The following is a 22,970-nucleotide window of genomic DNA, read 5'->3' on the forward strand; positions in this document are numbered from 1 at the left end:
TTTTAAAGAATAAAATTAAACCGTGCATGCAATTAGCTGCATTTGCGTACGAACAGCAGTTCATTTTCATGTGTTTTGTTGTGAAGCAAATAGCTTGTTTGTGTGTTTGTTTGTTTGTTTTTTCACACTGATTCCCAAATAAATGGGAAAGTACCACTATTCACTCGCCCAGGATTTATTCAGAAAAATGCAATCACAGCCTCCCAGACTCTGGGCAGAGTGAGGTGGGGGGGTCCTTTCTCTGAAGGGGAGTCAGTGTCTCACTCTGCTCTGCAGCTCTGGAAAGAGTCAGGCTAACCTAAGCCAACAAGCATTCATTTGGGTGTCTAAAATACTTAATATTCAATACTTAAATTAAAGATACCTCTTTCATCTTTTGAGGTGCAGGTATATTTGTGGTCCTAATAAACTGTACACAAAAATGGCCATTGTAGCAATTGATGGATTTTCTGCACCCACCAACCTTTCATGCTTTTATAGGCAGCTTCTCCAAATGCCCCTGCCCACTGAGAAGCTGGGAGAACAGGCAGGCCTTGCAATGCACCCAGAGGGCCAAACACTTGGACCAGGCAGGGAAAGAACCCTCCTACCCCCCAGCTCTTTTTATCTAGCAGCTCTGCCTTCACCCTGGGAGCCCTCCAGCCCCATGCAACAACAGAATTTAGCAAAGATTTAATTGTGCATATTGTGTTCTTAAAACAAACACAGTGCCATATTTTAAAAGTCACTAAGATGAGTTTGGGGGAGCACTGGAATCCACTGCAAAGGATGAGGGATGTATTTGCCATTATTTCCCAAACGCAGTCAGTCGTATGCTGCCACTCTCCCTCCTAACAAAGAGGGAAGACTGGATCAGAAGGGATCATCTCCATAGAAATTGTGTTGGCACAACCTAGACTGGGCATAAATAAGGGTACAGACCAAGAAAATGAGAGCAATTAACCCTTTCAGGCTCTCAAATGACAAAATGCAGTCTTCCACGTTCAGCTGCTCAGCAATGTGATGTGTAAAAGACCCCAGTTGATAGTGATGGTCTCAGTGACATAAAATTGTTCAATTATTTGCCTTGCTCAGGGATAATTCATGTCTTCCTTATAATTTTAAAGCTAGAACATAGTATCTTTCTTATTGTAAAAATTCCAGGTATTAGGGGAACTGAGGATTTCCAAGCACAGATGGCCAGATCTGCAGAACTTGGATCATTTCAGGGTGCTTGAAGCCTGGGAAAGTTGATTTGGCCCTCTGCAATGACAGGGACTACTTGCCAAGTTCCAGTCTAGCTCTGAACTCCTGCAGTAGTCTGAGATGCCAATAACTAGGATTTCTTATTTAGAGATCTGTGTGCTTTCCACTGCAGGGTAAAATGGCAAATAGTGTCTTGTATTTCACAGAACCAGTATATTTGAGAGAAAAACTGATAGAGGCACAGAGCGAGATGGCAATTACCCACAGAGCTCAGATCCTTTGGTCCATTATCTGGGTACCTGAGGATGATCTCCCTCTCCCTCATCTAGTTAGGTCTTGATGACTAAGACAAAAATTATTTTAGCATTTTGATTTGGTAATGTAGATAGATGTAACTAGGAGAGGCAGTGTTTGCAGTAAAACCGGAGGAGATCTCACATTTAAATGATTATTAATTATGTAGATGTAACTTCATGATCTTCCACAGACCTCCTTTACACCTTGTGTTGATGTGGCCCAACAAATGCAACCCCTGTTGTATAAACATACATGGAGTTTTAACTGCTGTTGTAGATGTGAAGTATTTATTTGGTTGTTACAATGAAGCTGAAGCTGGATTCAGGCTCCAGCTCAGCTCTGGTGTCCTGAGGCTGAATCAGGGAAGATACTGAAAATAAATGACCTCAGATCAAAATATATTTTTAACATGCTTCTCCTTCAAAAATCAGAAGAGTCTTGCAGGATTTTGCAATCTAAATAAGCTACAGTCCTACTGCCATCTGTACCAATTCTAAGCCAAAAAGAGAACTTTCATATCTGAAACACAAACAATCACGTAAATCAAAGGTACACTCAACCCCAGAATTTTAAGATACATATGAAACAGCAGACACAGCAAAGAGCAAAAGAAAAACCACGAACAAATACATTTTGAGGAATTGTGTAGGAACAGAGTAGTTTTATATAATGCTGGTGAATACTCAGCTGGAAACAGAAGAGACCATGAGTGATGGATTGTAACAATAAGAACAGAGGATGATGTCTGGTCAGTACCATTAACAAGGCCAGACTGGTAAGAGTAACAACTGTGAATGAAGGGTGAACCACCACAGCTCAACACCCACCATCCCTGCATTCACCCAGCTCAGCAAGCACCATCCCTGCATTCACCCAGCTTGAGGAACCCCCTGTTGCAGGACACCAGCATGGCAGGTACACCCAGGAAATGATTAAACTGTATAAACAAAATAGCTCACATTGGCTCCATTTAATTTAAAGGGCTGTCTATGCCTCAGACATAACAGGTCTCTTGCAGGGAGTTATTCCTTGGCAGATAGACTATTGCAAAATAACATTCATTATCTTAACCGGCACTGCGCTGGAGGTAGGACACCGAGGCCATAAATCATTATATCCATTTTGCAAGAGGGCTGGTAGTTTCATTAATAAATAATTTGAACTAAGGGGAGAAGAAAACCTTCAGAGGAGTACAGTGTTAGGCACCGCCTGGCCACAGCCAAGAGGCTCAGGAGTTCACCTCTTGAGGTGGGGCAACATAAACTTTTGGAAATAAATGTAAACAATGGCAATGAGCTTGTAATTTATATTTTATTTTGCACAAGCTTGCATATATACTGCACATACATTCAGTTTAGAGAAGATGGAAGGCACACAAGGCAATTGAACTACTGTATCCTTTAAGTGGTACAAAGCAAAAAGGTAAAAGTCTGGAGAGTATACAAAAGCTTTAAACACACAAAATAAAATCCACCCCCCCCAAACATTTTTCCTGTGTTTATCTTAAATTTAGTAGCTGCCAAGCTAGAATTGTAACTTTTTTTTCAATCAATTGTCTACTGCACCTTTTTTTTTCCAAACGGACAGGGGAGTCTTATTGTTTTATCTTGTCATCAATTAATATTACAGTACATCCTTGGTAATACAAAATTGTACACCTTCATCAAATAAATTAGGATAAATTAAACCAATAAATTATGCAAAGTCTTCAGAACAATAGACGACAACAAAAAATCCACAGTTGAAATTGCCTCTAGCTAAAAAATAAAATAAAAAAAATCAAAAATTTACTTTATCAGTTCAGTTATTGTACTATCTTCAAATTAAAGGGTCTTTATTACAAAAAAAAAGAGCTTAATAATGCTATTTACAACATATTGCTAAATAATATAAAGGCAGTGTTTTGTCACTTTTGTAACTATATACATATGAGTAATGGCTGGGACAATATCAGTTTAAACCTTAACCTTTGACTCTTCTGGGCAGCATTAAAACCAACCTAAAGAGGCTTTTTCCCCCTCCTTTTTTAGTTTCTGACTCTTACACGTTATATGGTAATGAGATGGTTATTGTGTTTGTCTGCTGTCTCACTCGAGTGGTACAATTAATGCGGAAGGTATGGATTTTAGAGAAAAATGTAAGCTCACTGTTTCTTCTAGATTTGTTTCTACATATCCCAGTATTTGTGCATTTGGAAGGTGGCTGCTTTGGGAGAGAGGTGACTGTGGCTCAGATGAAAAACTGAATAAAGTCATAGTGCCACCACCTTTCATACACTAAAAAGGATATTCCTAAGAAGATACAAAGGTTAAATACCAGTTTTCATCCCAGCTCTAAATATGAGCAATTTTAGCTTCAGTTTATAGATGGTTTACAACCAACAGTTCTACAGAAAACAAAATTGCATTTCCTTCAACAGAACATTTAAGTGCAATACAGTAACTGCTTACTCATATAAACCAGTTACATTCCTTAAGGGGAGCTTTTTGAAAACAATGCGTATTGGAATTTTCAAACACAGAGTTGGTACCAGAAGGAAACATTTGCACTATTAACACCAATGATTGCTATATAATACACATGGCAAATATAGTTTTTGCTTTCACTTCTCATGTACAGTGCTCACTTTGGGGGTTTTGTAAACCACTTTCCATTTTTAATATATATATATATATCTTTCTGTATATATATATATGTATAATCTTTCAATGCTGCTGGTGAAAATCCTATCTTTAAAGCCACAAAATCTTCACCTTTATTTCTTAATTAATATTAACCTGTGGAAAAAAAAATTTTTTCTATTAACTGACTTCATATACATAGAAAAAAATTCTGCAATTTTACAGAAACTGTATTACCCATTCCCTTGACATCTGATGAAAGAGACTTAACTTTTAAAAGTAGAGAGCTGGATTTTCAAGAATGCTTTCAACTATCTACACAGTTACTGTAGTGTTTCTTATAAATTCAACAGATGTTTTCAGAATGTAGTTATTAAAATCTTATGTCTTTATGCAAGAACAGCCGTAAGGTTGAATATTTACATTGCTTTATAAAAGTTCCCCTCGATTTTCAATGTTCACCCACATACCTGGTACAGTAACAAAGATTCTGCAAACTTAAAACACTTTAATTAAATAATACTCAGAGGCACAAAGCAAACCTCAGGAATACATGGGTGAACACTTCCTTAAATAATTACTACATTCTAACATCTTCCACATGTTTACCATTAAATGTGAAACGTTCCCATTAAACAACCAGAGATACAGTAAGAATTAAATGTTTTGTAGTTTCAAATAGAACATTCTTTTCACAAAACATAACAAATGTCTAAAATAGGTTCTTAATCTAGATAGGAAAAAGGTAAGCTTTTCACTTCATACGCCTCTCGTGTGTGTGTGTGTTTTCGTGTAAATATACATACATATGCCCACACATGTTGTCCTGTGTGTGTGACCACATACGTATCTGTATATGCACATATGTCACGTATGAAATATTGCTTCTATACTACTTTTCATCAGGCTAAGAAAACACAAGATTTGCACCACAGTTACAAAAAATTGGCTTCTACAAGAATTTTCAAAACTCGAATGCTGCTCAAACAATTGAGAAAAAATAATTTGCGTTATCAAACTGTTCTAAAAATTCTCTTCTTCAAAAACGTATTCTCCTGCTTTGTTTTTTTTTTATTTTTTTAATTTTTAAAAAGACACAAAATATGCATAGCTATCAACATTATGTCAAACAGCCGGAAAAAAAAAGTCAGTGTTTATTGCAGCTGTAGTAATTGAAAAATAAAGTTTAAAAGATGAAAATTGTAAGCCACAGAAGGCACAAGAACAATTGTACTTGTGGGGGAAAAACTGGTATTTTGAAGGATTTTTTTATCCTTCCGCTGGTGCATTTAAGGTCTAGGCACAGACTATAACCTCAAGTTTATATGCAGAAATAAATCTGAATTAGCAGTAAATGAATGGCAAAATGGAGTTTCTACATGGATTTTGAAATTCTTTTCCTATGTAAACCTTCATTACAATAAAAGTAGCCTCCTGCCTTTTAGCCATTTTTAGTGAAATAATATTAAGATAATTTAAAAGAAACTGGATTGGATTCTACTTAGAATTTAGTACAAGCTATGCCATGTATTTGTAATTTTAGGTGAATTGGGAGGCACAAAGGCAATATGGCTATAAAATGCAGAAAAATCACATAACTGAAGTGATGAAATTATCATTTATTCCTTTTTCAGACCAAGGAGGTTTTTATTTTGCCTTTAAGATGAAATTTATATTCCTAATTCCTATGCCTCATTTACTATTGAGATTATACTACCCATAAATAAATAAATAAATGCAACAACATCAAGTGTTGAGTACACAATTTCACTTATTTAGATTATGTGAATCCCATTGCAGCCAAATAATAATAATATTAATATCAATAATAATAATAATAATAATAGAAGAATAGAATAATCATAATAATAATAATAATAATATAAAGCAACGGTAAAATCACAGGTTGAGATGGTAGCTAGTAGTATGTCCACATAGTATGAATAAAGTATGGCTTTGCTTTCTTATGTCCAAGGTGACAATGCAAAGTAATATTTTGCATCTGATGGTATGCCAATGATGAACTTAGTGTATTAAAACTTGAGCATTTTATGCCACTTCTTCCCATAAATCAAAAAAAGTGCATGAACACAATTTTCATCCTTTCTTACTCAGAATTCATTGGAGTTACATCTTTATGAAGTGTAATGTTTACCAAATCATGCACACACAGAGAAAAACAAAAAGGAAAAATGAAATAAAGAAAACAAAATAAAATGAAATAAAATGTAAGAAAATAAAAGAAAGAAAAAAAATCCTGTCTACTGTAAGGATACGTACAGTATTAGGTACTCTCAGGGAGTCTAAGATCAAGATTTGTTTTGCTTTTAATGCATAGTGAAAATGTTGGCACTTCATCCCATGCTATTGTCTGCATTGCCTATACTCCACAGATACTGCCAGTGCTTGAAAAGAATGACAGGGAATCGGAGGATTGTGCTGTTTAATTTGAAGTCAGCAGGTTTTTAAGGCTTTCTGCTAACAATAATTGCTTTCATACATTTCTGTCTATCAGCAGTATTTGTAAATGAAGTGAAATTGCAATGATCAGGTCAGCTCTTTAGTCACATGGGTAAACTTTCACTCTCCAAAGTCAAAATGTAATTTTAAAATAAAGAAGATACCAATATCCTCAATGGCATAAATATAATTCAGGACTAATTAGGAACTTCCTCTAGATTTAGATTGAATTATGTAGGGGAAAATACTGTTGATGATAACAATAAATTCTTACTGCATCCGTACAAAAGACGACAAAGAAAATGACAAATACAGTGTGCCATAGCATATTCAACCTTCCCCCAGACTTCTGGAGATGATTTCTTTCTGAAAACATGAGAAAAGGAGAGCCACTGAAGAGACCATGAGAACTAGCAGCTAGCTTTCTTTCGTTCGTTCTTTCTTTCTTTCTTTCTGTCATATCGTGGTGTAGCATTCAGGCAAACCCAGATCCATCAGGGACTTTACACTGTAGCTCAGGTTTTGGTCACCACTAGCTCCAGCTTCAGAAGAGAAGTGCAGCCACATTGCTCAAATAGATTTTTTTCTTTATTTTTTTTTTTTAAAGCTGGACTTACTGTAATTTTAAAAATTGAATTTGGCTATCTGAACCCTGCATAGCCAGGAGGACACTGTGATTTTTGTATAATGCTCAATTAGAATTTTATGAAAATGAAATTTTTATTCTTCTGATTAGGAAAACACTAATTATATTTTATAGCTACAAATAAGCCTTTTTTTTTTCTTCAGCATTGTGAGGTGAAGACTCTTCCACTGTATCTAAGATCGTTCAAAAAGTGCTTTTCAGGGCAGATGTCAAATATGGACAGGACACTTTGTATGCTGGAAAGGGAATCTTGGGGGGCAGAATGGACTAAGAAAATAATAAATTTAGGGACTAATGCCACTTAAAGTAAGACTAAGACATGGCAATATACGATGCTGAAGGTTTCATTTTTACTCTATGGAGAGTGAAATGCTTCCGCTTTAGTAAGCTGACCGTAGTCCAGAATTAGTGTGGTTGATACAACATTGTGCATGAATTACTGGCCGAACCCTGCAAGAACAGTATCTGATTTGTGCAAACATCCCTTGCTGCAATTTAGAGAAACAAGAACCTGGCATGCTGGTTACTGGCGCAGGGTATCTGTCATTTCTGTAAGGAACACGTGAAGCATAGGGTTTGCTTTTCTGGGTGTCACTTCTTGGAGTGAGTACCTAAAACAGATGTATTTTTCTGAAGTATGAAACAAAATCTAGTTATTGATTAAAAAGTATATAAATACAAATAAAAAAGCTCGAAGCTTATGAAATGGCTCCACAGAGTTCAGACCTTTAGCAGTATAAACATAATATAAACTTCATTGTCTGTAGTATTGTGCCATGACATTAGTCTCACCAAGACAAAATGCCACTTTGCAGCAAGCAATAAATCTGACAAAGCATTTTTAAACATAATGCCCTAACTTGCTAAGACAGGCTTTTACACGCTTCCAAACTCTTCTCCCTGAAAATTAACCCCGTTGATTCTTCAAATGTTAAGGGTCTCGGGCAAAAGTAAACCAAAGGCTGAAGTAAAATAACCATCCCCTTGGAACTGAACGAAAACTTATATCCAGGAGGGATCAGTCTAACTTCATATACATATATATATGTATGCCATACACATATATATGAAATTAAAATAGAGACACACATGACTTGGGCATCAGAAGGGGACTGCTACTTTCATACATTCATAAATAGCTGCTGAACTCTCTACTCATGAAGAAGCTCTTGTAGGCAGTTTGGGGATTTGAAAATCTCAGGGACCTCACTGTCCAGCTTACAGATGACCTTGTATATGGCCTTCTTCCAGGAAGGATCAACATCTTTGCCTGCGATAATGGCATTGAAAAACTCCCGTAACGTGATCTGAGCCACTTCCAGGAATCTCTCTGGAACCTGCTGATACAAGGAGACAATGGCATTAATACAGTTTTCAATTTCAAGTCTCTGGTTCTTCAAAGGAAACTGAGCTAAGTTCTTTCTTTCAGAAAGGGGCTTACATAGCACCTGCATTTTCTAAATGTGGCAGCCCTCTATTCTCTTATGCAAAGCTGTTATATATAGTACTATAGCAATAACTTTTATAACATGTGTTAGAGATCTTTGTAAAGTCCACTGACAGAATGTAGGTAACAAAATGTTACTGTCTGAGTTGGGAGAGTAGGGGATTTATAGGATATAATTAGCAGGAGGGGAAACAAGCACAATTGTCTTTAAGGAAAAAATCTCTGCTTGATATTTTACCTATGCATTTATGGCCACGTTCCCCTCTCCATGTGAGAACTAATATGAAAGTTATGCATGTACAGGAAGCCCTTTGTACCTTTGTGCCTGACTTTGGTCACAACCAGTGCTGAAAGCAGTCAAAGATGGGGTATCTCTGAATGTCCTTTGTAGCTTAAAACCAATCAAGCAGGAAAGCCTTCAGCTAGTGGCTTGCTTCTGTGGCTGCTATGCACAAGAACCCCATAAAACTGCTTTCTCAGGAGACACTGTGGTTTTTCCTCCTTTTTCAGGAGCACACAAATACCAACCTAACCTCTTTAACGGGTGCCTTGTGCTCCAAGGGGCTTCTGAGCTGGGATGCTTTAAACTCATTTGTTTCTAAATGTCACTGTCACTTCACGGGTGAGTCAAATACCCAGCTAGAAGGAACGTACCACTCTCAGAAGCCCCTGAACAATGGGTAAATGTTAAAAAAACCACATCTCCAAACTTTAGTAATTCATTCTAAGTAGTTGTCCCAGGCACCAGCACCACCTTCTCACCCTTTGCCTTAAATGATTCAAAAGCAATTGCTCTAATGAACTCCAGGGCAGTTGCAAGGTTGAGGTAGTCTCCATAAAGGTATTATTTTCCACTTTTATCAAGGAAATATGGCTTCACAGCTCTAGAACTGCTAATACATGGCCAGCCAGTAGCCAGTATGCTTATAATAGCAAGTATTCCCTCACTGCTATTCTTTGTCCCCTCCGGCAAGAGGAGTTCTCCGACCTGCACTAGGAGCCACTTGAACCATTCCCGTGGCAAACAGATACTTGGGCAGCTCTCACTGATTTACTGAATTCATGTCACACTGCCAGATCAAGGCCAGCCCCTTATTCTCTACTTCAGGCTTTTCTTCCTGTCCCTTTAGAAGCCACTTCCAAAGCACTTGTCTGGAAATGTGTGTGATCAATCTGATAGAACAGAGCTCTGGAGCCTTTGCTCACCTGTCATTGTTTGGGAGACACCAGCAGTTTGATAGCCACGTTCTGCCATCAAACAAGCATGAGATCAGCTCCCCCTGACACCAGCTGACAAACTCTGCTTCCAGAAGCCCCAGAGAAGTCCTCTGTGTACCTCTGAGAGTGCAATCCAGCCCCCACATGTTTTTGGGGTTTTTTTGCTCCCAAAAGCATCTGTGGAAATTTTTCATTCAACAGGGTGCACAGAAAGACACATCTTTACAGATGGTCTATTCCAGCAATAAATAAGAGAGAAGAAATTAACTATTATATTTCACTTACTCCAGGTCAAAGAAATTACTTAGAACTCCCCATAACCACTCAGCTGTTTAGGCATTTGGTAACATGTCTACAGAAAATACCATGCTTTTCTCATTCTTTCATTGCTATAAAAAATTGACATGATTTTCTGTTCATGCAGTTCAATGCTCGCACACTGTTCATCACCCTTGATATTGCTGGGCACTAATCAAGGGGAAGGAGTTTCTGACTACAAGATATTAGAAACCAGGAAGAGGAGTAGATAACCAAATTTATGGAGTAGGCACTGATATTAGTCCATGAGAGCAAAACCCTTTGATTTTGGTGTCCACTCCAGAGGATCAACACTAGATGTCTTTATTCCCTCCCAAGCTGCTGGAGATGAGAAACAGGCAATTACAAGCACCTACATGAGAAGCATGAAGTCCCACCTCTGCTTCTTACCTCATGGTTACACCCAGGACAACTTTAAGCATGGAAGTGACAACCTGGGTTTTAAGTTGGGCCTTTGCCATTCAATTTCTACCTGCACATTTGAAAGTTTTCCAGGTAGAGGATGCTGCTTTTCCATGGAGTAGGCAGTGTGAAACCCCTGAACCTGTAGCTTGCGGGCTTTCCACCACTGTAGTAACACACAGGCTTTTTTTAAGACTGGGAGCTATTTTTCAGGTCCAACTTTACTGTATCTGAGTCACACCAGGCCTTTTTGAACCAGGTACAACAGGCTGCGGAGAGCAGCCCACAAACATAACAGTGAACAAACCCAATAATGAACAAAACCCTGTGGGGGCTTTGAACAGACCCAGCTTTTCAGCTTTTTCTTCCTCTGGAGGCTTCACCTTGTAATGCTGAGTTCCTTAAAGATCTCCCCTACTCCTAAGGCATTAGAACCATTCATAGATCTTTCCTTTTGGGATGTTATTAGCAATTTTTCATGTCAGACTGGATTACACACATTATTTTGCATGTTGTAATATGAATTGCATTGTGATTAATCCCAGAGGATGGTAAGTCAGCCAACACTTTTCCTTTCTAGAAAGAGTATCTACAGTCATTTTTATTGTTTGGGTTTTTTTTAGATAAGAGAATACTAGTGAAGTCCAGAGCCTGAAAATAAATATTTAAATGCATGGGTAGTTATATTTTTCAGTGGGCAATTAATCAGTCAGCCATGTTAATTATGTGTCTGGGGTGGCATTTCCCTGACCCTAAGTGATGGCGACCTATTCAGCGCATCTTTACACCTAACTGACTGAACATCTCTGAAGTAGGAACATCTGCATAAAATGCTTCAGTGACAAATAAACTCTATCTACATTGCTTTTAATAGAACCAACAATCCCTAGTATGAACCCAGGGCATTTTCTTAGCATCAGGTGGCAGCAGTCAATCAAAGAATCACACTGTGCATTCACCAGGAGGAAAGACAATGAGGTCTCGTCGGGGGAGTCTAGGTGGTTCTCGGGCTGAAGCCTCCACAGCAGTCCAATTTACAAAGAAATCACACGTTGCTGCATGCTTTGTCAATATAACTTCACTGCCAAGGGAAAAAGTCACAGGCCAGACTTTGGGCCAGTGTAAATCAGCAGGGCTCTGCCAGCCTCAGTGCAGTTACACTAATTTACACCGGGTACACATCAGTCCTGTACTTTCTAACGCAGTCCAACAACCTCCATGGTGCCCCTTCTTAAGCCTTAGCCATGTTAACACGTCCCCTTTGTCTATGAAAACTGGGAGGGAATTAAAGCTCTCATCTGCTCTTGTCTATTTGTACTGTTTTAACTACTGGCATTTTCCTTGGCGTGAACAACAAACCTGAACTATTTCACTCTTGGGTTTGCATGTGCAACTATCATGCCGAACCATTTGGCTTAGCACTGTGGGGGAGTGCCTTGTTAAAAATACTCTACACATACTATTTCTATGGGAGCAAAAGTATAGTTCCAATGGCTCAAAAGTTGCAGTCAAGTCAGACTTAACTCTTCTTTCACACAGAAGCACACACAGTTGAAGAAAGCTTTATAAATACTTGTTGAATTTCTTTTCAAGGGAAGTGTTACCCAAAAGGAACTGGGAACTGAGAAGGTGAGGGCAGTTCCTCAGCAGGTCTAAGTCAGTGCTGCCTCAGGAAAATCAGTGAAGCAACTCTGATTTTAAGCCAATAGAGAATTAGGCTTATCTTTCCGACGGACCTTAAAAATCATCTTTGTGAAGGAGGGCACACTAAAAGTTGCTGTGTGTCTTAAATTGGTGGCCAATCAGTGACCCTGCACTGTTTTTCTTATAATTAGGTTGTCTTGTATCTTCTATCTTTTATTAGTTAATTCTTTTTTTTTTTTTTTTAGTTGTGCAGCAAAGACTTTTTCTCCCTTTCCTCCTGTTCCTCTCATCTCCTCCCCTTCCCGAGCCCTCCTCCTCTTCCCAGTTGCTTTACCTTCAAGGATGATTTGTTTTATTAAACTGACTGTCCCCAGCCTCTGCAGTACATAATAAAAGCCTGACATAGCAGCCTGCCTGCCTTCTGTGTCCTGCAGATACTCATCATAAGTGTCAGGACATACCAAGGTTAGCGGTCACTGGAAGTGCGCTCGCTGGCTCAAGCCTTGCCAAACATGCTTGGCAGCTGAATGAATGTCACAGAGAATAGAAGGGGAATTACAAAGGTTAGAAAGAAGACAGTCTCTCCCTCTCTCTCTCTCTTTTTTTTTTTCCTGGAGATATATAAGCTGATTTTTCACACTTCTGAAATAAACATCAGCTCATTCACAGTTCTTTTCCAGCACTTAAATCTCTCCCATTGTCGAGCAAGCCTCTAATTTCTCCCCAAGCATTATTTCTTCATTAGCAAAATAAGATGCTTAAATTCTCTCTTAATAGAAAAGGGGGAAACAACCAAAACCAAATGACAGAACAAATCACCAGTCTGCTCTAAGATTTATATGTGTATTTCATGTCGTTAATCCTATTAAGGGTGGGCTTCTCTACAGTTAATCTTTTAAACTTTCAAAAATTCTTGCTCAAGTGGTAAATCTAGATGATAGGAAAAGCAATACAGATGTAAAGATCACAGAATTGTGAAAGTCAAGTTAAAACCGATATTCCAGAGAATTGTGTTTTGTTTTTTTACTATAAAAGGGCAATAAAATGCTGACTGTAAGAAGACAATGTCAAGGAGAAAAGGGTATTGGTATTTTGGATACTCTTGACTGCTCGCCTTGGAGAGAGAGTTATTCTTGTCACAAACCCTTTTGTCTGCATCTGCTGACTGCTTGCCTGTAGCCAGCAGCATACTTTAACTGTTTTGTCACCTCCTAACATCACATGCATCAGCTGTTGTGCTTTTGTTACGGGTATTGTAGAGCTAATCCACTGTGGCTGTTCTACTGTGCAGTAAATAAAACAGAAACTGCTTCTCAGACAATTCTGCATGAATATTTCAGATGGCTTTTACAACTCTGATTCACAAAATAAAATACACCCCCCCTCAAACTAGACTCAGATGCCTCAAAGCTAATTGCATGCAATGACCTCAGGCATCAGAAACAACTGTTTTAGCTGGATAAATGAATAACAGACCTTGCTAAAGTTATTATTTAAAAATACTAAACGTACTTCTTTCCTTGCAATTTTACCTGCACATTAATTTTTTTCTTTAGAAGACTTCAGATTTTTTGAAATATTTTGTCCCAACAAAATACTTAAAACATCTTTGAAATATTTTCTTGACTAAGTGCAAGAGCCTGGGAAGCTAGTTTATTTTTACTTGAGCATCAAGTATTTTTTTGAGTATACAAATAATTTTACAAAGTTCCCAAACTTCTCCCTCCAACTTTCCCAGAACAGGGAATAAAATATTTACTCAGAAGTTCATTTTCTGCGGCTGATTGCTAAACTGTCCTAAGGCAGGGTGGCTTTGAGCATGTTCACAGGGGCAATGGTAGCAAAGCTCAGCATGAGGTCTGGAGCAGAAAAGATACCCTAGGAAAGGAGACAAACAGGTGAAGTACTTTACCGAGCATTCATTCACCCTTGTGCACACATGATTCCTCTAAACAAACTCTCCTATCCCTGCTGTTTGTTAAGTAAATATTGATCAAGGAGAGACATATCTCCTGACAGCAGTAGCACAAGCTGGGGGCTTGTACTGCAGACAGAGTGGACTTAAATGGATAAACTCAGATGCTTTAGGAAGGCTACACAGAGATTACTAGATAAAGAGGCAAGAAGTCAGAGCTGGCTTTCCTTTCCCTGCGGCAGGGAGTTGGGACTTGGTTACACAGAACCCCCATGATAGAAAGAAAAGTCATTTGCTCCTAGACACAGTCTTACAAAGCAAGATGCCCACATCTTAGGTGCTCAAATGACTTCTATTTTTCTCTCTTGCCAGCTGACACATTAATATTGCATGCAATAACTGGGGAGTTTAAGGCCCTCTCCTTGAGCACATGTGGGAGGCTACCAAGGGTCAGCTTCTCAGCAGCGTAAATTTTCACCACTCCACTGGTTCCAACAGAGAGTTTATCTTGCCTGTGGATTGTCCACCTCTGGCTGTGCTGGGCTGGGGGACGGATTATCCTCATTATTATACTCATATTCCAAGTGAGTAGTTCACTGTGGGATAAAATATGTACCCTTACACATGTAAGGGTGCCCAGTTTAGGCCCATAAGCAAAAAGTGAAGATTTTTTTGAATGATGTGTGCAGAAAGCAGCAGCAAAACTGCTAAGCCATTGGAGGCTGTGATTTCTTGTAAAATTTCTGCAGCACGTAACTGCAACCTCATCTTAGAAAACTACCAGGTTTTGGGTGGACATAAGTAATGCAAATGTTCTTGGAGGATATTTGAAAGCAATCCTCAGAGACTGGATCAGAAGCCTCCAACCCAGGAGCAAGGCGACCATAAAGCCATTCAGCTCCTTTGGGGGACAGAGGGAAAGGATCACAGGGCAATTTTCAGTCCGGGGTCCCATGTTTAGAAGTACCAAGACCAACGCAATCATTCTAATATTGTAACAGCGTCAGACAACTGCTTGGCTGTAGCACACAAATCTGAAGATCCTTCAGACAGGGACAGCTGGGCTAAGCTCGGAACCTTTTCTCATACGGTGTCTAATCTGTGCAAAAAATTTCAGCTCCATTTCTACCATCAGGCTGGCCAGAGCGTACCTACAGACTTTGCCTGTGGTATTGTGCTGAAGTCTGATAGTGTGTTGTATTACTAATGTTCCAAGAGTAAACACACTTGTAGGAAACAGCTATAGTTCAAGGCTGCGCTTTAAAAAAATAAATGTTTCATCAGTCTTAGCAAAGGAACAAATGGCAGTAACACTCTGTATCATATTTTACAAAGCTTCAAAAGAACAATGTCCCGTTGAGTGAAATTCAGTAGCATTCTGTAAACATTAATTTAAGGAAATCAATAGGCTCTGTGGGCTAAAGCCATATTGCAAGATAAACTGGCTGGAGTGCTACTTTGTCAAACAGATTTTAGTTTTCTCGGCTAGATAAAGAAGGTTTCAAAACGGGGTAACGTGTTGCAACCAAGGTTTGAAAACTATGTGGCCTTCAAACAGTCTGCTTGTTTCTACTACAAAGCTGGATAAACATACTTTAAAAATGATAAGATTGGACCAGGATTGATTTTACTTTCAAATTTTATATAAAGTAGAATTCTTGGTACGTGTGAGTTTGGATGGTTTTTAACTATGAGCAGAAATAAAGAAATGCAGACTAGACAGCTCTAGAATGTTTTTTCCAACTTTTCCAATTGCAGGACCCTATGGATTTTAAAAGTCTTGTTCATGTTGACCTGGTGGGCAACAAGTCATCTTGCCAAATAGAAAGGCCAAAATCTCTCATGGACTTAGGATCAGAGGTCTTCGGCTGGTGAAGGCTGCTCACGTTGCAGAGCACAAGGTCGTGGTGATGGGAGTAAACAGGCTGGAGGGGATGAGAGGGGCAAGGCCAGATCACTCTTCTTGCTGGATGACCTAGACAGTGGCTATACAGAAGAACTCTGTAGGGAACCCAAGTATAAACAGCACCTATTAGGTGCTGGATAACCTCTCCAGGATGATGAGTCCACTATTGGGGAAGCAGTTTCACCATGGGTAGCTCCAGATTCAACAGCTTTAGTGTGTGCTATCCACACCAACACAGGTATATCGACAGCAGAAGGGATTCAGGAGAAATACTTCTGCCAAGAAAACCTCATACAAAGCACAGACCAGATTGGCACAGGCACCCCTCACTCCCAAAGTCAGTGTAAGGTGAGCTTTGGGGGCAGAAAGAAACCTTAAAGGAGATGATTAAGAAACTCTACTTGTGTCACCTGTACATAGGCCTGAGCCTCTTCTCACAGGAGAAAGTTTAAGCCTGTGGGCTTTGGGGGAAAGTTGGCATCTAAATGCACATTCCCGTATCCACAGTCTATGTCCTGTAGGAAACTTATCAAGGACAAACCCTTTTGCATCTCTCCCTAGCAGTAAGACATGACACTATCTCTGGAGCCACTTCTCTCAGGGCTCAGAGAGGCTGGAGACACTCAGACCAACCCCTCCCTTGAGTGCACTCCACCAACCCAGGGACCATCTTGCTTTAATAAGGAGCTTCCAGGCAGCTCACCTATCCTCCTGGCCCCCTGCAGAGCAGGACTTGTGCTACCAGGAGCTGCAGGCACAGATCTGGTGCCTTTTCCAGGATAATGCTGCCCTGAGCAGCACTGCCCCACCATCGGGTTTCCCAGGCTTGCAAGGGCAGCATCTGCAACACCTCACCGGTGTCCTGGCTCCTGTCACGTCCATCCAGACTGTCCCCTCTCCTCACACACATTCCCTGTTCCCCAAGAGCAGTAAGCTGCTGTGTGGGACCATCTTAGCACTGCGAGTTGGTGTGGCAGCATATCAAGCAGGAGGCTTTGGCTTCTACTCAGGAATTGGAGGCAGGTTTTGGAGTAAGTTGCTACACTTTTTGGCGCGAAAGCCACGGCAGCATATGGCCCAATGTTCTCAGTTTAAGTCTGACACTTAACATTATTTAACAGTTTCTGTGTTAGGTGCTTTATAAGGTAAAGGAAATTAACAATTTTCAGCTAATTAGATCACTCAATTGGCTGAACATCCTGGACACCTCTTAGAAAAAAACAGGTTGGCTCAGGCAATGGAAAGGCTAATGCCTCTTCCATTATCACTTATGAGGAGAGGGAAATAGTTGGAAAGGATGCTTTTATTTTAAAAACACAAAGGCAAAATACCTCAACTATTGGATGCTCTAGTATACACACTCTTCTCCCAACCAACACCATTCTAGAATGCAGGATGTCATTTTACCCACCTCTACATGTGTCCCAATCCCCCGGGCTACAGCAGCAGTTCTCTGGTGCCACCACAGTCTTCAGTTTTTGCCTAAAGTTTCCTCTCACAACTCCTGCTGTACAAATCTCTTAAGAAATAGATTTTTTTGGAAAGAGAAAAAAATGGACAAGAAACTGGGTGGTTGTTTAGGAAAGTCTGTTCTTCCACTGTGCCACACAAAGAGAAGGCCACTCTTTTGGGACAGCCCTAGTACTGGAAAGGGAAAACCATTTGTCCAACTCTGGGTCAAAAGAGCAAAACTAGGCAAAAAAACGGAGGCTGCTTATTTCATTTACTATTGCAGTGTTGGTTTTTTTACTCTTTTTAAAAAGCTGGGGAATTATTTAAGGATGTATTTTAAAAGTGTTTGTTTAAAATAAAGCTGAGATCCCGTATCCCATGAGGAGAGTTTGGAGCACTAGTAATCTGCTGCTGGCTTACTGTTATCTCCTCCGCCAAGCTCACAAAGAGGAGAGAGAATGGGCATGGCTCTTACAAGGAAAAAACCTGACAGTGGGGCTGCTGAGATGCCTGATAATATCGGGGAAGTGAAAGTGGTAGTGCAGTGAAAATGGATACTGCATGATACATTAGATTTAATCACTTGCATTTCAATTAAGCTTTTCCACAAATAAAGACTGGGAAGTACTCTGCAGGCTCCCCGCGCGGCTGGAGCGCCGAGCGCCGCTGGCGGCTGAGTGCAAACCGCGCTGCCGCAGCTCACTGGGGCTCACAGCCCTGCTGCCTCCTGGGCTGCTGCCTGGTGGCACCCATCTCCCCATCTCCCTGTCCTGCCCCACGCACAGCACTGCACCCTGTGGGGTCCCTGTCCCAGAACTGCCGTGCCCATGGTGCAGGGGATGAGCCGCTCCATCACGGAAACAGAGCTACTCTGGCACGCCAACACCACGGCTTCAACGTGCTCGTTTCCAACACAAAACTTGGTAGGACTCGGGAGTAGAGCAGGGTAAGACAAAATAACAAGGACGTAGCATTTCCAATTTGTTTAGACTTTTTGCACCTTGAAATTCAGTTCTCCCCTTCTCCATCCTCAGAAATCATCAACAGCATTTTACTGGGAAGATTATTAAATTTCCTCTTTTGCCTTACTGATGAATTAGAACTGCATGAGATGTAGAGGCTTCTGATGGAAACTCTGATTGCCCTTAACTTGCTGCATTGCCAGTGGCAGTGCCATAGAATGGAAAAATCACTAAGGCTCCTACAGCTTGTGCTAGCTGGGCATTTAGTGTGTGTTGGGAAATGTAAGAAAGAACCACTGGAGGGGTTACTGTCACACTCCAGAAGCTGTCTCATACAAAAACTAAAGAAAAAATAAAATTCTCACACACAAAAAGAGTCTAACTTTAACTCAGTCCACTGTGGTGAAATGCAATCTGCTACAAGAGGCTGCCTGCAATGCCAAGCAGCATATTATGTACCCTGCTGCCAAATTCTGGCAGGTACCACATACAGGCGCCCACAAAAAACCTGCCCAGAAAAGTGAGTACAGGGATGACCACCTAATTCTGGCTCAGCAGAGAGGTTATTGTATACTCTCCTGGACACATCAGATGAACGTAATGTGTTACTCAGAAGGACCAGGAGACACAGCCTGGACCGAGATGACCAGGTTCTGTCTTGCACCAGCAGCAAGTCCTCTGCATTCATGGCTTATTTCCATGTGTGAAAGATCCAGGCGTGCAGAAACTGCTGGTCAGACCATGGATACAGAGGCAAAGTGGCTCACAGAACTTGTACTTTGCAAGGAATTTTTTTATGTTCAGTAGAATCTGGCTCCATAGGTGAACCACTAACACTATAGTAGAAGTGATAATTAAAATGATTATGCATCGAGAATACATCACATATATATATATATGTACACATAAATGTTGTGACAGTACAGTAACATCTATAACTGGTGTTGCTTGCTCTTGCACACTCTTCCCATCTCTCTGCATTGCAATCACCTTTGTCTTCTGTGTCTGTCCCTGAAAGGCTCCAACTGTGCCCTCTTCCTCCTCAGTTTGCATGGGCTGGGCTGCGGGGTAGTGAGGAGGGAGGTAGGGGAGAAGGATGGGAAGCAGGTGGTGTTTAATCAGTCTGGCAGGGAAGCAGGCTGTCACCAGGGTCCTTTTGGGGGTGTCATGAAGATGGCAAGCATGCCCTCTGGCAGAGGGTACCTCCTTTCCTCTTTCCAGTGGCAGAGGGTAAGGGCAGAGGAAGGAAATTGTGCATGGTTATGGGTGAGGGGTGTTGCAAATAAAGCTGTCTCCACCAGCTTATGCTCCCACTGAACAATTCTGAAAAATCTCCTCCCAGTGCAACCATGCTTTTATGAGCATCCAGAGCCCATCATGATGGGATAAACTGCTCCATCTATGCCATCCTGAGGCATGCAGCTGGCCAAACTGGGCTATGAACACCCCATTACAAGCTCCAGTGCAGGACCTGCCAGGGACTAGTGAGGCTCACTATCCTGTGAGGCCAGAAGACAAAGTCTTACATGCTAATGGGTTGAGCTGCCTCTCATCTGACTCCCGTTTATCCCTTGCGGAAGGAAGTGGTGCGACTCCAGACAGCAGTGGATTAGATAACCTCGAGGCTGGGCCTCATCTGATGGAGCCAGCTCTCTCTGCAATTGTAGGAGATAAGCTGCTCCAGCCCCTGCTCCCTCCACCCCGCTGAACATTGATATTTGGCACTTAAAGACCTTTCATTTGCAGTGTTTATTTTCCCCTCTCTCCTCTAAAAACTTTCTGAAGTTGCAGACTACTGCTTTAAATGCATTTATACATCTATGCCACAGTTCTGCCTAAGTCCCAATCGCAGCAGTCAGTCTGCTTAGCAACAGAGATCATGCCACCCTGGTTTGCTGCTCTCTACAAAGCCGCTCCACTAACTAGAGAAACAAGTTCAAGGCCACCTCTTTGAGCACTCTGGACCACCACCTGGACAGAGCTTCTTCTGACAGCACATTTCCACCAGAGCCTTGAAACAGCCCCCCCACAGAGGGCACACAAAACGAGTCGGAGCCCGCCCATGTACCTTCCCCCTCTGCAGATAAGAAAGCTGAACCTTGCCCCTTCCAGATCTAAAGGGAGAAATCATCTCCAAAACTGATTACCTTTGGCCAGCCCTTCTGGCTGTCCTTCTATCTCGCCCACCCACACTTACCTATCAGGAAGACACTCTCTGCACAAAATTCAGCCACCCTCTAGTGCTGCAGGTGATGGGCTACGTGTAAGTAAGCAATCCAGTGCTCCAAAGACTGTCTCCCACTTGGACTGAATGGTTTTTCTTCACTTCTGTGCTGTTAATGTTACCACTGCTACAAACTACATCTCCTCCTGCTCTCAGGTTTGCTTTGTTTCATGCAGGTGAAGGACACTGAGTCCTCACGGATTTGTGCAATATCCTGCTGCCACTTCCTCACAACCTCAGTATTTGCCCTTACAGATTTAGGGATGTTTGAAAACAGCATCCCCAATGCTGCAAGGCCTGCCTGCAAGCAGACCTGGGCTGCCACTGCTCTCTCAGGCCAGGGATATCTGCTCTGAGAAAGGGCAGGACCCCAGAAAGCTGGCCCAGAAACCAGCACGGGTCACAGCGCTGCTAAACTTCTCCCACGGTTTCTGAAGTATTTTGACAGTTTGCTAATTGACATCATGAGAGCCTGACGCTCGTCCATTTTAAAACACATTGAATGTATCAAGGAAACAGTGTCCTGCGTGAAGGTGACCTATTCAAAGTCCTATAGGATGGGCAATCCTATCTGTAAGGCTTCTGTTAAAGTCAGTCACACAGCCCTGACCCTGCACTGTGAGACAGCATTGGCTGGGATCTCCTCTTTTGGCAAGCGTGTCTCACAAAAATAAAAACAACACCCACCCTCCACCTCACATCCATGAACATGATGGCTCTGTGACTCTAAATTCAGCGCTGCATTTAATGTGTAGTTTAAAAAATTAAATGAAACTTTTTTCCAATTAGCATTTAAAATATATTCACACACTTGACTGTATAGTAACAACAAAAGACAGCTCTTCAGCTGGCATATATTAATTAGCTGCAATGATTGTTGGAGCTGATTTACACCAGACATTGAGAATCCAGCCCAGAATTTAGTCCTGTGTCATGAAGAAAAAGCATGGGGTGGGTGGGAAACAGGGAAAAATCTTACAAAGCTAGTAAGCTAACCTACTATTTCACATCTCTCTGGTATGACATTTATATAGAACAGCTTAGATAAAGTTCAGAAGATCAAACATTTTCCTCAATTTTCACAGTACAAAATGTTCTATGACCTTCTAATGTGACACATTAAAACAGATACAAGAAATTTCAGCTGATCAGGTCTCATGAACACCCTCCACCTTCATTAGACAGTGCTGCTCCTCCAAAAGTTCTGACTGAGAAATTTAGCTATGTTGTCTAAAAGAAATGAAGAAAGTCTGGAAAAAACATGTGCAACTTGCATGTTACCCATTATCACAACTAGGATTTATAAAATGGTAAGATTGATTATTTTCTTTTTTTCTTTTCCTTTTTTTTTTAAACACCAGGTTTTAAAATTGCCTAACGAATTCCTGCTAGCTACAGAATGAAAGAAAAAGCATTTCACCTTTTAAGGGATAAGACACTAAGCGAGTGAGGGATGACATGGGTTAAAATTCACCTTGCTTCTCACTCCTCATCCACGATGGGATTTTGGAGAACTACGGACATCTGGAAATCGGTTTTACACAGAAAAATAGAAAACAGGGAAGAACTAGGAAGATGAATAAAGGCTCATCACAGACACAAAAGACCAGAGGAAAAAGAAGCTTGGATTTGGGTATTCTTGTCTGGCAAGGAGGCAGGCAGTAAGGCTAATGAAGCATTTGCGATATGGGACGTATGCCAGCGTAACAAAGAAGATGTGCATCAGCTCTGCAGATGTGCCAAAGCCCCCAGAGCAAAATAATGACATAATCACCATCAGTGTCACAGACCAGACTGTACACAAGGTGACATGGGAGAGAATAAATAAGGGTCTTTAGAGGCCTGTAGTACACACACGGGAAGGAATAGCCATTCCTCACAACTGCCACAAGAGAGTGGCGAGATGTTGGGTATAATGTGTGCAGCCAGCAAAAGAAATCTTGAATTGTGCAAGGCTAACACACTATAAATTGGTGCTTTTCTCGATCTCCAGTTGACGTTTCAATTCCCAGTACTCCTTGTTGAATGCTAAATGAAATGGCACTAGGAGTCAGAAGAGTTTGCCAAGTTTTGTTTTGTTTCTGTGGGTTCCTTTTATTTTGCCTTTTTTTTTTTTTTTGTCAGGGGGGTGAAGGGGAATTTTTTTTTGCTTTGTTTGAGAAGAGGAGGGGGCAATAAAGATGAGTACAGGTAAATAATTGTGAAAGAAGCAAAACTAAAAAAACAAATACCCCCAAAAACCCTACAGCACACCATCGCTACATGCACACAGG

General features: G+C 40.8%; 1 protein-coding gene across 1 annotated transcript in view; it reads right to left on the minus strand.

Moving 5' to 3' along the window:
• Positions 1-2,774: 2,774 nt before the first annotated feature.
• The window catches only part of PROX1 (prospero homeobox 1), a 49,549-nt gene continuing 29,353 nt past the window's right edge, over positions 2,775-22,970 (minus strand). Inside the window, 1 exon segment of the mRNA XM_030946157.1 lies at positions 2,775-8,546. Coding sequence (XP_030802017.1) covers positions 8,361-8,546 — 186 coding nt within the window. The 3' untranslated portion in view covers positions 2,775-8,360.

Source organism: Camarhynchus parvulus, chromosome 3 (assembly GCF_901933205.1).
Source record: "Camarhynchus parvulus chromosome 3, STF_HiC, whole genome shotgun sequence".
In the NCBI taxonomy this organism is placed as follows: domain Eukaryota; kingdom Metazoa; phylum Chordata; class Aves; order Passeriformes; family Thraupidae; genus Camarhynchus; species Camarhynchus parvulus.